General features: G+C 38.9%; 1 protein-coding gene across 11 annotated transcripts in view; it reads left to right on the top strand.

Moving 5' to 3' along the window:
• The window catches only part of NPAS3 (neuronal PAS domain protein 3), an 877,558-nt gene that overhangs the window by 757,161 nt on the left and 104,765 nt on the right, over positions 1-15,632 (top strand). For all 11 annotated transcript variants that reach the window (XM_073211382.1, XM_073211377.1, XM_073211373.1 and 8 more), the window contains one exon: positions 595-769. In XM_073211382.1, the coding sequence (XP_073067483.1) occupies positions 595-769 (175 nt within the window). The remainder of the gene's footprint in view (positions 1-594; positions 770-15,632) is intronic.

Genomic DNA, 15,632 nt, shown 5'->3' with positions numbered 1-15,632 from the left:
TTCAGACCCCAGCTGACCTCTTTGGCATGGAAAATTCTCCATATGATTACAGAGCTAATGAGTAATACTTAATGAAAACGTTATGCCTTTGCATGTATTTGTAAGCAGCACTTCTTCCATTAAAATTTACATAGAAATAAGCTGATGTATATAAATACACATCTTGGAAATCTGTGTATTTTAAGGAAAATAGTGCTGGCTGTTTCTATACAAAGCCCAAACTTTACAGTGAGAAAACTGTAGGATTCAGTCAATCACCCGGTTGACACCAAACATGCAGGCATTTGATGATGCCTGGATAAAACAGCTGAACACGAGACAGACACATCACAGCTCACAGAATGTTTTGACTTTATGCAAACAACAGTGTATGAGAAAACGTTGGGCCAAACAATTGCTAAATAAACACATATGAAAAGAAAATCTTTCTCTTTCAACTTCAAGAATCTGTAAGCATTTGAGGAAAAAGACTCATCACTAGGGTAGTTTCTGGGGTATGCATATATTCCCTTTTCTGAAACACAGAGGTGCTGAAATTGAAAATGGAAATACCTGTGACACCATTCTTTCCCACCCTTTCTCTGCCCCCTCTAGGTGGAGCTGACAGGCAGCAGCGTCTTTGACTATGTCCACCCCGGGGACCACGTGGAGATGGCCGAGCAGCTGGGCATGAAGCTCCCGCCTGGGCGGGGTCTCCTCTCGCAGGGCACGGCTGAGGACGGAGCCAGCTCGGCATCTTCCTCCTCGCAGTCGGAGACCCCTGAGCCAGGTGGGAATTGCAGTCTCCATGTGGGGGTTGGTCAGGACCTTTGCCAATGATTGCACTCAAGTTGCCAGTGTGAAGAGACTATAAATAGGTCTAATAGTATTTAACAATTCCATGCAGCTTTCTGTCCTATGCAGTAATTAAATAAGGAAGAAATTTGAAAATAAGGAGACATTTTAATAAGTATAATCCAGGGATCTAATTTCAGCTGAACAATACATATGGAAGGTACTAGTTCCTTTAGTTTCTCTTTCAAATTACTAGAGAGAAAAGGTTCAGATTTAGAAGGCCCTCTTCCTTTACTGTTACCGTGGCTAAATGTAATGCATTTATTTATTATTCAGCAAAATCTATGGCAAAGACGTTTTGAATATTAGCTTATGGAGAATTAAAAGTATTAGGGACTTGCAAAAATCTTGGCTTCTTTGTGTGTATGTGTGTGTGTGTGTGTCAGCATCAGAAGGTACTTGAAAGATGTGAACAGATAAATTAAGGCTAAAAAGAAAACAGAAATGGCTACATTTTAAACTGCCTTTCCACCCTCAGTATTTAATTAGATCAATTGTATAGAGGAATGAACAGAGGTGACATTCCTCATTGGGATTCCTTCCAGGACTCTTATAGACTTTGCATTCAGAATGTTCCCATTTTCATTGTGTTGTACTGATGATAATTTAAGTATTAGGGGAAAATCCATTTATAAATTAAACAAAATGACTTGATATCCATCAGTCCCCTAGTTCATCAAGCTGTTCAAACACGGGGAAGATTGGCTGGTCGGCCTGGGTCTTCCGAGAGCGCTGGTAATTAGATCTGCGAAGGATTTATTCTTTGCTGATTGGGGCTTTAAATTAATTGAAGTTCCACATTTGTGGTTTTGTCCTTTTTGTACTTTTTTAGAGGAGATATTTCATATTCTTGTGTGGTGGAGTGCTTGGCCAAGCAGCAGTGGTTTAAATGTTAATTTTTCTCATGAGAAGTTTAAGATTTTTAATGAATCAAGGCCTGATTTGAAGTGTTGAAGTGCAAAGTTTTATTTGCTTACTTGGAAAATTATTTTTGCTCTCTTTAAAGATGCTTATACTTTACTTGATATGTTGCTTTAAAACAGAGTTGTAACACAAAACCATTTTATAGAAAGAAAAATGGAAAACCCTATCTTAAGATTGATATTAAAATAACTCTACATACTTCCAAGAAAATGCTTTAACCTACTTAGAAATAGTCACTATATGCTTGCTCACACAAAAGGGAAAAAAACATACTTGCTTCTTTGGGAACTATTTTAATTCCATCTAGAAACGATTCGTGTGACCTCATCTAAGTTAACTGCAGCTTCCGGGGCTTTATCCCAGAGTGCTGGTGATCAACCTTCCTCAGTGAGCCCCATTCACAAGAAAAGAGAGTATTTAAGACTACTCTCTACCACTTGAAAATGAAAATAATTTTGTTCTGTGAGAAGTCCAATTTTTATATAGCTCCCTGACTTTACTGAATAGGTAAGTGTATCAGTGAGATAACTGGAACTGCTTTTTAGTCATTAAAATATTCCTGTCTGGGCATATTTGAGAAGCAGTACATGAAACCTGTTTTATACTCTTTCATTCTAGAGTTTGAATGGGGATCCTGGGCTGCTAATAACTCTTAAACCCTCCATGTGTAAGAATTCAAGTTTACAAAACCTTGATATGCACTAAGGCTTTGGAAAAGTGGACTTTGTCTTCCTGAATCACAAACACTCAAGTTTAGAAGGACCTTCAATGATCCTTTAATCCAACCTTCAACCTCTGCAACCATCCCTCTACAGCAAAACTAGCAGATAACCTTCCAGCTTTCACTGGAATCCACCCCAATAGGAAGCTCAGCAATGTATGAGACTGCCCACTTCATGCACCCAAAATCTACTTTGCTGCAACCTCTCCCCACTGATCCAAGATCTGTCATCTGGGATCACGTTCCAGATTTACTCCTTCCTCCCCCATCTTAGCCTGTCAAATAGATGAAGTCAGGTACACCAAATCCTCCCTCCCTCCGCCATCCTTCCCCTCTCCAGGGCAAACAGCCCTGCTTCTGCAACCATTATTCAATGGCATGTTCCTTCACCATCCTGGTTCACCTCCCTGGCTGTGCTTCAGTTAGTTGGTGATGCTCTAAAAATATGATTCTGAAAACTGAGTGCAGCTCTCTAGATGTATTCTGCTATTGCAGAGCAGCAGGACTGTGACCTTTCTCCATTTCGGTCACCAAACTTCTGTTAATGCAGCCTAAGGTTGAATCAGTTCCTCCTGGCAGCCAGATCACACTGTCGATTCACATTGAGCTTGATGTCTCCCCAAACACCTTTTAAGGATGGCTTGTCCCTTAGAAAACACTTTGATGGAAAGGAAAACAAGAATTCACAGCCTGTAAACAAGTTCTGCTAGGATATCCTAAGCTGGAGTTAAAATCAAGCTGGTTTAAGATGGAATATAAGGACTCTGATAAATCCCAAGCCTTCTATGAAGCATCAGTATGTATTAAACAACTCTACATACCCTATTAGGACTCAGTTCTCACTTAGAACCCTTTAATTCTGGATATTAGGAAAATAACATATCTCCTTTAAAGTTACTCTGTCATTTAACATTGAAGTGTGATTGAAATTTACTTGAGTTTCTTTCCCCTGCCCTCCAAGGCTTCTGTGAGCCACCTAAATAGTAAAACTGAAAACTCTACTTTTTACATTCCCTAACCACTGGTGCTCATTAGCAACAGAGGGTTCCTCTTACTTAACGGAGAGTCTCCCTCTCACCACTAGAGAATATTAAACTTAGTTTGCCTTAAAGTCTGTAGTGTTGGTTGTTTTCAATCTTTGGCTTAAAAAGGCAATTAGATTGACTGCTCAAATACGAAAAAACAGTATAGGGTACTACCTTTAGCTAAATACCTTCACTAATGCAGATCATTGCTCCAAGGAAACGACTTAAAAAGTTCATGTCAGGCCCTACATCCCAAAGATGCTTATGCTTCTTGAAAGCTGAAAGAATTTTTAAAAGATTTCCTAATTCTTAATAATAATAAAGGAACATTTTTGGAGGCCGTTGTACGTTGTATCATCATCTTTTAAACTCTGATAAAACACAGATTCTTTTTTTTTAAATAGTAGTGTGATTTGATTGGAAAAGGGTATCAATATGTGATTATGCAAATGCCAGGACCAGTAAGTATGGAATTTTTCAGAAGCCTTGATGTGTGCAGTGTAGCATTACTAAATGACTGAAACCTAAATAACACTTGGCATTATAATAAAAGGAAATAAGGGACTAAACCAGCCTAAGAGGCAGCAATACTGTGCCATAATAGGAATTCTAGTTCTTTGAATTCTAGTGCTTGTCTTGTCTTGAACCAGTCACAAGACAATGAAAAAGTAAAAACCAGTTGCCTGGACAGCAGACCTAAATAAATAGTTTATATGTATGCACATTGATCAATAGTTTGACAAACATAACATTTCTTTTAGAGAAATCTTAAGCCAGGCATTAGAAAAATGAATGGGTGAACATGTTTAAAAAGTTACAAAGTTCTAGAGTGCCTGTTTACGAGCTGATCCCAACATTTTGGAAGAAATGGTTCTGTACCACCTTGCAGGCAGCCATTGCTCTGTGCCCGTAGCCTGGGGAGCACAGACCCTCCAAAACGTGATGGCTCAGTTTCTCTTTATAGATCTGCGTGTATCTTTTCATTATACTTAATGCTTCTGTAATCTTGGGATTATGAGTGCTATCCTCTTCTTCTAATAAACTTCAGTGCCACATCTTTTAAATGCTTAATAAACAGAAAAGCAGCTCTTTCAAGAAATCCTGGAGGAACTTTAAAAATCTCCCTGTTTTGAAAGCATAAAGTAATACTCCTTAGGTCAGGTCATATAATTACTGTGCTTACATCCCCCAACTCCTTACTGAAACAGGTTGGGTTTTTTTTCCCAATTACAAAATTAATTCATGTATACTGTGAAAAATTCAAAGAATGCAAAAAACAAAGAATAAAGATCAACAAACACCCCACTACCCAAACGAACCACTGTTTATAAGTATATACTATACATCTATCTGTACAGATTTTCAGTTCCTGTATAATATACATTTATGGAGTGAGTGTGTTTTTGTTTTGTCTGTCTAACATACATGCTTCTGGTAGCCTGCTTTTACACTTAACCTCACATGCAACTTTCCCTGTCATGTTTCTTACTTTAACATAAAACTTCCTTTCTGTCTCCAATGGTTTCTTTCCCAGTAGCTAACAATCAGCTCCCAGCTGGAGGACCGCTGTCAGGAGTAACATACCTGGGTCCTGTTTTGGAGGGAATCCAGCCAGGACAAGAGGTTCTTGCAACTTATTGAATGGGTACGAGCTCATAGAGGGAGAAATGAATACTGCACCAGGATTTAGACAATTTAGCAAAATGTATGAGACAGTACTTTTGGTGAAGAATAACTACAGCAGCATAGTTAACCATTGGTTGTCTACAATGGAGGCTATTGTGTTTTGCCTAAAGTTTCAGGCAGACCTAGCCTGTTATGGGGGGTTGACAATCATTTTAGTTGTGTGATCTTCATGCTATTTATGCCCATTCTGTGTCCTGAACATCTTAAAGGCAAGCAGAATTGAAGCAGTTGAGTACTTGGTTGAATAGAAATAGTTTGCATTTTCTACGTATGCCTCTGTGCTGCAGTAAATTTGATAAGCTCCTGATGCTACAAGAACTCAATTCCTCTGGATTCATTAGATGATTTTCACAATAAGTGATATAATTAGAGGAACAAATGTTTAAGAGTAACAATGAAGAATATAAAACTTTATCTGAGGTTTAGATCAATGTTTTGTTTCAAAAACTGCTAACATGTGAAATGTACTTTCATTGGTGAATTATTTACCACTGAGGATAGTGTTGTTGGGAAGTGGGGAGAGTCTTTGGTTTCTTTTTTTTAATTGGTTGGTTCAAGTTCCCTATCAATGAACTGAATTTAGAAGTCAGGCAAGGGAAACCATCTCACTAACCCCACATCCAACCCTGGTCCCCAGACAATGTGACTGTATCTACAGCACTTTCTGCTGTACTGCAAATGTCAAACAGAAGGTGTAATGGATTTAATATTAGCGCTGGCCAAGGTGTTGAGGGAGCTGTTAATAATGTCACTCCAGTTATTGATCTGAAGCCTTTAAAAATCAAAGGAAAGTGAGAGATCCCCTACTGGGGAAAGGCACACAGTGACTGGTTTTTATTGCCAATATATTTCTACATATAGAGTGGCAACTTTCTGGAATTATGTTATCACCATTAATCTCTGTGAGATTTTTGGAGTCATTATATGGTAAAGATAATATCATAAAGAATGCTCTGCATGCTAATGCTGAAAGATCAGACCTAGTTCTTTTAAACATAAGTAGAGCTTGATAATGGGTGTGGTAGCTACAACATTCAAACTGTCAAATGGTAGGACTAGATTATTAGCACTAGATTTATTCCTCCTGACAACGTTGGATCCCCTGTACAGTACAGCTTGTGTCATCACTGGGAGGAGCTGCACTTCATTTTTTTTTCTAAAACTCTGAATACAAACCATGTGGTGACTCGTTTGAGATAGAAATGAATTTTGTTCTTATAGTTAGTGTACCTTTTCAGCAAACTGCTAATCCCTCAATCTGAATGGTAGGTTGTAGGCCATGAAATTTCTGCTTTCCATTGTCCCCAACTAACAAATGAAATTAAAATGTATAATTTATGTTGAATGTTTATCAAACTGTAAACACACATTTAATCCCTTTCCATATTCATACAATATAAGTAGAGATAAATCCATCAGATAATGTACAACAGCTATATCTGATGGCTTGAATATGAAATGCATCTCTGCTGTAGTTGTAGTAGTGGTCCAGACAAGTTCACCATTACCCAAAACCGATCTGCCCCTGTTAATATCCATGTGCACATGGATGTGTCAAATCTAATAGAAAGCAGCCTAACAAAAACTAATCTTTTCATAACCCACAAAGATCAGCTTTTATCCAAAAATTATAGCTAAGGGAAATATATTTTTACATATATATCATCATTATTTTGAAATGAAATAAAAATTATCTTTTGCCACTCATAAAGGAAATGATGCATACGTTCCCAAAACAAGCCAGTACTATTAGAGGGGTTGCCTTGCCCCACTTAGCATTCTTCTTTTGCCCCAAAAATATCTACCTTGATGCAGACCATTTTTTCATGCAGCAAGTAGACTATTTTTAAATGCCACCTTTATCCCCCACCCCCCAGCTAAGCTAACCAAGATCACCTGGAACTGCCACAGAGAGGAATCGCTCTTTTCCAGTGCTCTTCCTCCAGTATGCAAATCCTAGGCACACTTAGCACCCTAATTGATTTGCTCACACTTTTGCATGCTTGTCTGTGTATGATAAGAATATTTGCAAAGCAACCTTTTACTTCTAGGATCTTGCCTGAGGGAGCTAAAGAAAAGTAAGGTAAAATCTTTTCTTCTCACCAGGCTCTGCTGGCCCAGTCACTGAGCTGCACCCTTCCAGGCCAGCTCCCAGAGCACACAGCGGCAGTGCAAGGCATCCTTTGGGGCTTGACGCTCTGACTATGAAAATCCATGTTGCTGACTCACTTAGCTACGGAACGGCAGCCTCCCTTTTATTCCTAGGGAAGATGTTGGATCTCAGCATAGTTCTGCATGCCATTCTGAAACTCTTTTCCAAAATTTAAGTCACAGTGGTTGCAACTCAAAAAGTGAAGCTTTCCTATAAATTAACATAATAGTACTTATTAGCAAATGTTTGTTCAATAATAGAATCACAAGCTTCTTATCAAAATACGCAAAAGCTTCATTCAGTTTATATGTGGCACTTTTTTTCCCTAGACCTTCTATTGAAGGTTTAGAAAATCAATTTTTTAAACCCAATATTTTTAACAGTTATTTTATATAACTTTCTAGGTCATAATTTTGACTTTCCTTTACCTATGGTGATAAGGGATACATTTTCAGAGTGTCTAAAGTGAAACACAAGACAAGTTGTTAATAGATGACCTGTTCTGCCTCATTTAAAAAAAAATGTGGCTGTCTTTGTCATTGCATAATTAAAAATTAGAGACTCTATTCCTATAACTCTTGCCTTGAACAAAACACAGATTATTTGCTTTTAATACATACACTGCACAGAAATTTCATCCCTGTCCAAATTATACCACTCTGAATTCTTCGCCTGAGCTAAACAGCAGACTTACGAAGGATCAGTTGCTTGGCATTGACAGAGCTTTGCAGGGTGCACAGATCAGAAAAGGCAGAACTGGCTGGAAACCATTTCCACCCCTAGTGAGCAATTTACTCATGATTGCTTGGGGAAAATACTGGAAATATTGCTTCTGTGTAAAGTTTGCAACTTCCAGTTGTCAGTTCTTTGCCAAGCAGTTATTCCCGAGTATAGCTTTAGAAGCAAAGCGTACTCAGGCCACTATGATAATAGTTGGCATTCATATCCTGCTTGGCCTATGCAGAGCACAGAAACCACTAATTATAGGAGTTAATTCACACCCTAACCCTCGGAGGCACATTAGTGTGTTATCCTAATTTTACAAATGGTGGGGGCGGTGGGTAGATGAGGGGCATGGAATGGAAATTCTAAGTGGCTTGACCCAAACCACACAGGTTAGTTTAGCAGCCAAGATAAAAGGGCAAAATATTGGGGTTGGAGTAGATGGGAAGCCTAGGCACTAGATGGAGAAAGGACAGAGGACCCTGGTAGGGGTCAAACCAGAGGAGTTGTCTCTAAGAGGCTTCTGAAGTTGACAGAGAAATGTAACAGGCCTCATATGCACATATTTCATTACACTAAAACCTTTTTTTAAAAATATAGTCTCTCACTTAAGACTAAATCCTCCATCCAGTCTTTTCTTCTGCCTTCATCCCTGTACTGAATATCTTTTTATCACAGTAAACATTAGCATCTGAATCAGTTATAGGCAAAATTCAGCCCTGAGTCTCTTGGTCCCCATCAGCTGCATGCTTCCTCAGCCAGGAGCACAGCTTACATTGCCTCTATGCATCTGGTCTCTGCTCTCCCTTGCCCCGCGCTGGATCAGGCTCTGTGCAGTTTCTCCAGACTCTTCCTTGCAGAACCCGACTCCCAAGGTAGGCGTGAGATAGAAAAAGAGCAAGAAGAACAATGGGGTCCAACAGGAGATAGTCTTATCCATGGAGGTTATCTGCTCATGCAGCACAATCATGGCTTCTTGGGACCCATGGAAACATTACCCATCTTCTGTTAGTAAACAAACCTACTGCCTTCATCCCTGCACTGAAGGAAGGAAGGAAGGAAGACTCTCATGAGAGAAGGAAGACCCTCGTGTCTTTTATCTAGTTGTTATTACCTTGAGTGAATTCTCATTCAAGATCCAGGCCCACTTGGTTATAGGGATTGTGTAGACTATTCAATAGCCATTGATTGCATGTCTGTCATGTGCCAGACATTATACAAAACCCTAAAGAAACAAAGATAAAGCTCCCTGCCTGCCAGAAGCTGACCATCATGCGAGGAGAACAGATAATTAATACAACGCAGGAGTGTGATGATAATCAGGGCATTGTGCTGGACGAATGGAGTAGCACTGTGTTACAGGCCACTGCTGTCAGAAGTCTTGACAGGATGATCTCAGGTTTGAAATTTCAACTCTGAAATTAACAACTCAAGACCATTGCTTCTTTGGGCTGCGTTGACATGCCCAGATGTACAGACCATGACTGTCTGGCACCTCGATGTACCTTGTCAAGGGTTTCTTAGGGTTTTTGTTTGTTTATTTAATTAGCCTGAAAAATGCCTGCTGCATGGTAGGGTTCACAGGAATATAAGTTCCGGTGACTATTGATCTTTTTGGCTCTGTAGGAGTACTCTGAATGGGAGATGCCCCCCAAACTGCCTCCTTTCCACGCTGATACCACCCACTGAAAGTCAGTAAATGCTAGCTTTAGGAAATTGTACTGACTCTTAGCTTTTTCTACTCAAGGTATAACTTGTTGCAACTACTTTACTAACATTAATGATGATATTAATAAGTAGCTTTATTGTGTCTTATGTATATGTTCCATTGTAAGAGTAGGAATGTTTTAAGTAGTCTATTTCTCAAAATGACCTTAAACCAAAATTAGAGATGGAAATGGCTTTTCCCATGCCAGAGTAGACTATGGCCCTAGGATTTGAATTCAGTTCAGGCCATGTGTTTTGTTTTGAGCATTTTGCTAGGTGCTTCCAGAGAACACAAGAGGTAGAAGATGTGACACCTACCCTTAGGAAACTGATTGTCATCAGGAGAAGATTTATACATAGTCAACAACCAGAGAAAAACACGGAATGATAATGTTGCCATCTCAGCTGAGGCATAAAAAGTAAAGTGGTGTAAGAGCAGGGAGAGACTCCATGATTGTGGGTGTCTTTGATGAGGGCAGATCCCTTGCGTATCCTGCATGAAAACCAACCTAAGAGCAAAGAGATAGTGATGATGTCCCAGGAGACTCACCCCAGGTAGCACAGCAAGGATGCTGCACTTAGGAGACAGGAAAAAGCCCTGCCTTACTCACTGAAGCAAAGGTGTGTGCTTATCTTAGACAGAGCCAGATCTCAGAGCACCTGGAGAGCCAAGGAAAAGCATCTGGGATTGGTATCAGAAGTTCTGAGGATAACTCACTAAACAGAGCAGTGACCCAAAGGAAACATTTTATCACTTAAAAATTTAAAAAATTAATTTGGAATTTGGAATTCCCTTGAGGGTCATATTATATAACCTATCCTGAACCCCTTATACAACATAACTACTAATATATATTGAATAATAAACAAGTGTCAGGCCTCTGCTGAGCTCATTATTTGCATTACCTCATTCATTCCTCACAAAATCCAATGAAGAAGGTGCCCTTATTTTTCCTAGTTCAAAGATAGATGAAAAAAACGTAGAAGACAATAATTTCTTTTAAAACTTTGACAACTCATGCAGTTAGTAGGTAAGAAGCTGGGATTTGGACCCAAGCAGCCTGGAACCAGAGTTCCTATTCTTAACCATTCCACCAAGCTGCTTCTCACCATCCAATATAGCTGTCAACCCCTACCTGAGACCACCAGCTGGGGGCACTCTCCACCCTTCCTAGACAGCTCTGTTAGAACAGTCTTCCCAATGTCATGCTGATAACTGCAAGTAACTTATGTTCACTGCATTTACTACCTGACCTTTTATTTTTGCAAGAATGGGCAGTGTGTATTGAAGGGAGCAAGCTGGAAGCAAAGGAGACCATTCAAGAGGTCATTGCTTTGCCAGAAGTGAGTAAGGAGACCCTGAGAAGAATTATCAAGGGGCCTTGAGAAGGAAGAAATGATGATTTAGAAATATAATAATAGGAAAAGATAGACATGAGCCTCGTGGTCAGTCTTTAGCTAGAAGCTAATTGTTAATACTCTAGAAATTATGCAAGCCTCAAGCTTCCATATGATTAGAATTGATGATACCATCTGTCCACTCTTCTTTTTGTATCAATTGGTAACAAAATCTGGAAAAACGTGAAAATAGTAAAATTACATATGCTATCGATCATGAAATATTAAGATGTAAATTCCCTGCATCTTACATTTGGACAAAGGGTTCAAAGCTGTTCCTTTTTATGATTTGTTAAACTATATTATGTGCCTTTGATAAAATATCAATCTGCTAATCAGTGCCAGTCACCTGTCAGGGGATGTCCTCCTCAGATAAAAGCACCAGCACAAGCACTACCCTCTCCAAATAAAAACACCAGTAATCTGTGTGATCCGTAATGGTCAAATTGGTAACATCATGAAAATCTAAAACTCTCCTGTGTCTAACCATCTCCTTAGTAAATAGAGCAAGGGTTGAAGTTGGAGAATCAAAATATTCTATTGATCCCCCAAATTACTGTTAGTCAGAATGAGGTAGAAATTGATTTAATCAATAACATAAAAATGAGTAAAAAATTTGACCAATATTTAGGGAAATACTTCCACATCACAGAAGAAATATAAAAGGGTAAAAATAACACAAGTCCAGTAGTTTGAATATATAAAACATGCAATGACTCACTTTCCACCCATTCAGTCATTCCTTATCTCATGTTAAGTGCCAAGCCACATCCTAGGTCCTGGGACGTGATAGATCCCAAGAAGGTGCTTGCTCTCATGGAACTTATATTCACATAGACCTCCTGACCAAACCGACGCAAAAGGGTTCCTGTTGAAAGACGCACTGAATAGAGGTCTCCATTTATAAACAAGAGGTAAATCCATACATCAATTTGTAATGGACCAGTTGGTCTTCTCTGCTTTCTAAGAGGCAGAAGTGACACAGACTCTAAGCTACTACTTCCAAAATGTGTCCCTTATCATAACTACCCTGTGAAAATCTCTGTGTAAAAAGGGATCCCTAGTTAAGGAGTAGAAGGAAAAGCTTCATAGCGTATCTTCTCCCTTGGTGATTAAAAGTGAACATTCACTTATTGAAGTTTTGAAACTTGTGTGATCAAGAAGTCTGTTTTATTCAAACTAGCCTTTCCCAGTTTATTAGACTATGGGAAGCCTTTTTTAAGGGAGCAATTATTACTGACACCCAGAAGCACAGTGATTAAGCCCACGATCTTTCCTGTGCTGGCTGGATCCCACTCCTTCCCACTCATGCCCGTCTCTTCTTCAAAGACCCTCTACCAGCAGGATGACAGTCCAGCCACTCAGCTTGGGGGTCAAATCACCCAATTCCTTCAGTAGCTTTCCCAAATATCTCTCATCAGTCTTCAGTGTGCCCTTCAAGCTTTCCTAAAGGTAAGCTCCTAGATGAGTCTACTAGTAATTAATTGAGAAGTCTTAAGATAAGACCTGTCATCTCCAAGGTTCACAGTTTTTAGAGCAGCCCTGGGCTTTGATTTGCAGAGTCTCACATCCCTTTGTCACCCTGTCCTCCCTCTCCTTCACTTACACAGGCACAGTGCGAAAGTCCCCAGCGGGTTTCGGGGGAAGGATGTGACTACGGCTGCCCACAGCTCTCTACAGCCTCCCTACCCTGTGTGACAGTTTCAACCAGTTACCATTGACAGTAGATAAACAAGCACGTGTCAGAGTGGTGGGACAGGACACACAGTGGGGTGGTGGTAACCACTTACTAGATTTTCTCAGATAGGTAGCAGTTTAATTCAGTTATACTACCCGTATCATAAATTTTAAAAATCTGCAGTCTGGTTAACTTGCAGGTTACTCTTAAAACTGAGAGTTGGTGATACGTGAAGATGACAGTCCTAACCCACATTGTAGGACATACTCCTTAAATATTTGCAAATGCTACGGAAATAGTTTAAGTGCACAGGGTCTTGGAACCAGACAGCCTGTGTTCATGTGTTGGCTTAATGGCTCTGTCACTTATTAGAAATGGGATCTTGATTGCATTAATTCACTTAAATGTGCCTTAGCTTCCCCATTGTAAAATTTTAGCCCTGTAAAATTTTAGAAGTACAGATTACAGAACAGGGTAGGAATAATCACCTGTTAGATTTAACTTCAAATGAATTGATATATTAACACACCTTATTAGGGTGTTGTGAGTTAATACATTTAAAATGCTTAGAATAGTAGTATGACCTAAGTTTTCAGTGAGTATTATCACTATTAATTCTGTTGAGCAATACCTTCTCTTATTATCAGAGCTCCTTTTGGAAAAGCAGACCAGAGTGAGGTGATGCAAGTTTAGCTAATGTGCATGAAAGGCCTGAATGGGCTTCACTGATGATATGTTCCAGTTATCTGACTTACAGGACCAGATTCTACATGGAACATGTAAAAATACTGACACATGCACATACCTGTGTAGGAAAGACTCTTTCAGAAGTACACAATTTACCTTCTCCAGCCTCTCTAATGCACAGATTCTGTATTGCAGATTCAATTTTTTGTATATTCAGTTTTCTTAAAGCCTAACAGAGGTATATAATTCTCATTCTCAGAGGTCCATCCCACTCTTTCTAAGTTCTGAACACTAGGATATGCCTGCTGACTTCCCCTTTTCTAAGGCTAGCTTAGAGGCTGCCCAGGTCCACTTTGGGATAGACCTTGAGGTAAAAAAGAGGTAAATCTTGTTTCCAAGGATTTTTAGCTTCTCGCCTGGCCTATTAAAAAGTATTTTGCTTATGACCCAGTGATTTAGCCCAATGCATAACATATATGATATACCCAAGTTATATTTTCCCTTTTTATCTGGCTGGGCCATCACGAAGTGGCCACAACCACACATGATTATGCTCCACAAAAAAGACTAAGTGACACAAAATTGGATTTAGTTCTCCACAACCTACAGCTCCTTTTACTATCAAATCAGTTTTCATGTACCCTTCTGGTCTGAGCTGGAGAACAGAGTGGAGGTACTCAGCAATTGGCTTGAACTTTAAATGAATCAATTTATTTGTGTAGGAGGGCTTCAGTTCATCACTAATCTTGAGAAGTGAAATGAGTGTAGATTTGGTAGAATGCTTCTGTAAAGCAAGAGAGAGAGGCCCAGCCATAGGTACTATATATGGACTTAAATAAATAAATTAAGAAACTCATTTCACATAGGCCACCAAGCAGTCATGAGATGTTAATGACTTCTAGTCACTGTCAACCTGGACAAAATTCAAGTCAATGACCTATGGGTGAAAGGCTCTATATATCGCATTACCAATCCCCTGAGCCATCCTGTCACCTCTGACAAGGTATTTTATCATACCCAGTACAGCACAGGACAATAGTCCAAAATCCTATACTGTCAGAAAATCTATTATTTAAAATTAATAAAAAAAGCACTATAAAAAGATTTGGAGACCTAGTCCCCCAAATAAGAAGCAATTTCAATAAAAAAATAACACTTTTGAAAGAAGGTACATGTGGGTATACATATCCAAATGTACATTGTATTGAAAGATTTTTTTTTAATTTCAATATTTTTTCATGTTTATACCACTGCACATTAGATTTTGCCTCTAGATATTTAGTACACTGGCATATCTTGACATTCCATTAAAAAAGTCATTAGATTTAGTTTAAAACTGATTTAGTTTTGTATAAACCTGATTCACTAAACCCGTGGTGCTTCTTTCCTAGCTTGTTTTTAAGTGTCATAAATAAATGACTTAAATGTCCTACAAGACAAATGTTCTTTAATCATCTAATGCACTCATTTATCCTAAGCTTTAACCTTAGTCCTAAATTAAGTCTGTTGCAAAAACATAACTTCATCTAAAAATACCCATCAATCCTACATGGGTTTGATAAGCACATTTTAAAAACATAAACAATCAGACAGTTGTCAATCTGGGTGAAGCCCAGTCCCATTTAAAGGGTTATTCACCAGGAGCCATAATTCATGACCGTATCACCAACAGAATTACGAAAGAGAATCCTGGGGCCTCTGCTGAGAGTTCATATTGTGAAACTGGGCAGTAGGGATATGGTTTATAAGAGTATAAAATGAAACAAACACTAGACAAAAGATAATACTCATTCCAGATCAGATACATTCTGTTTTACTTGTTTTGGGAATCCGTTGATGCTGTGACAATGTTGTTAATACATTAAAATTTCATGATCACATATTTAGTAAATTGCATGTCATGCCTTTGATTAATTTTCATTTGTTCATGGCCCTAAAAATCTGTCAAAGAATCTGGTTGCTCAGAGCTCATACATGAGTAATGATCACTGAAAGGTTTGGTGCAAGGAGAAACGAAGTGAAAGTTTAATGGAATAAACACTTGACTGAATTGGGTACTTAATACCTCATAACTAAGAATTCACGTAGTTTGGTGAA

The sequence above is a fragment of the Manis javanica genome, chromosome 8 (genome assembly GCF_040802235.1).
Source record: "Manis javanica isolate MJ-LG chromosome 8, MJ_LKY, whole genome shotgun sequence".
In the NCBI taxonomy this organism is placed as follows: domain Eukaryota; kingdom Metazoa; phylum Chordata; class Mammalia; order Pholidota; family Manidae; genus Manis; species Manis javanica.
The sequence above is the reverse complement of the archived record's forward strand: the minus strand, read 5'-3'. Positions and strand labels throughout refer to the sequence as shown.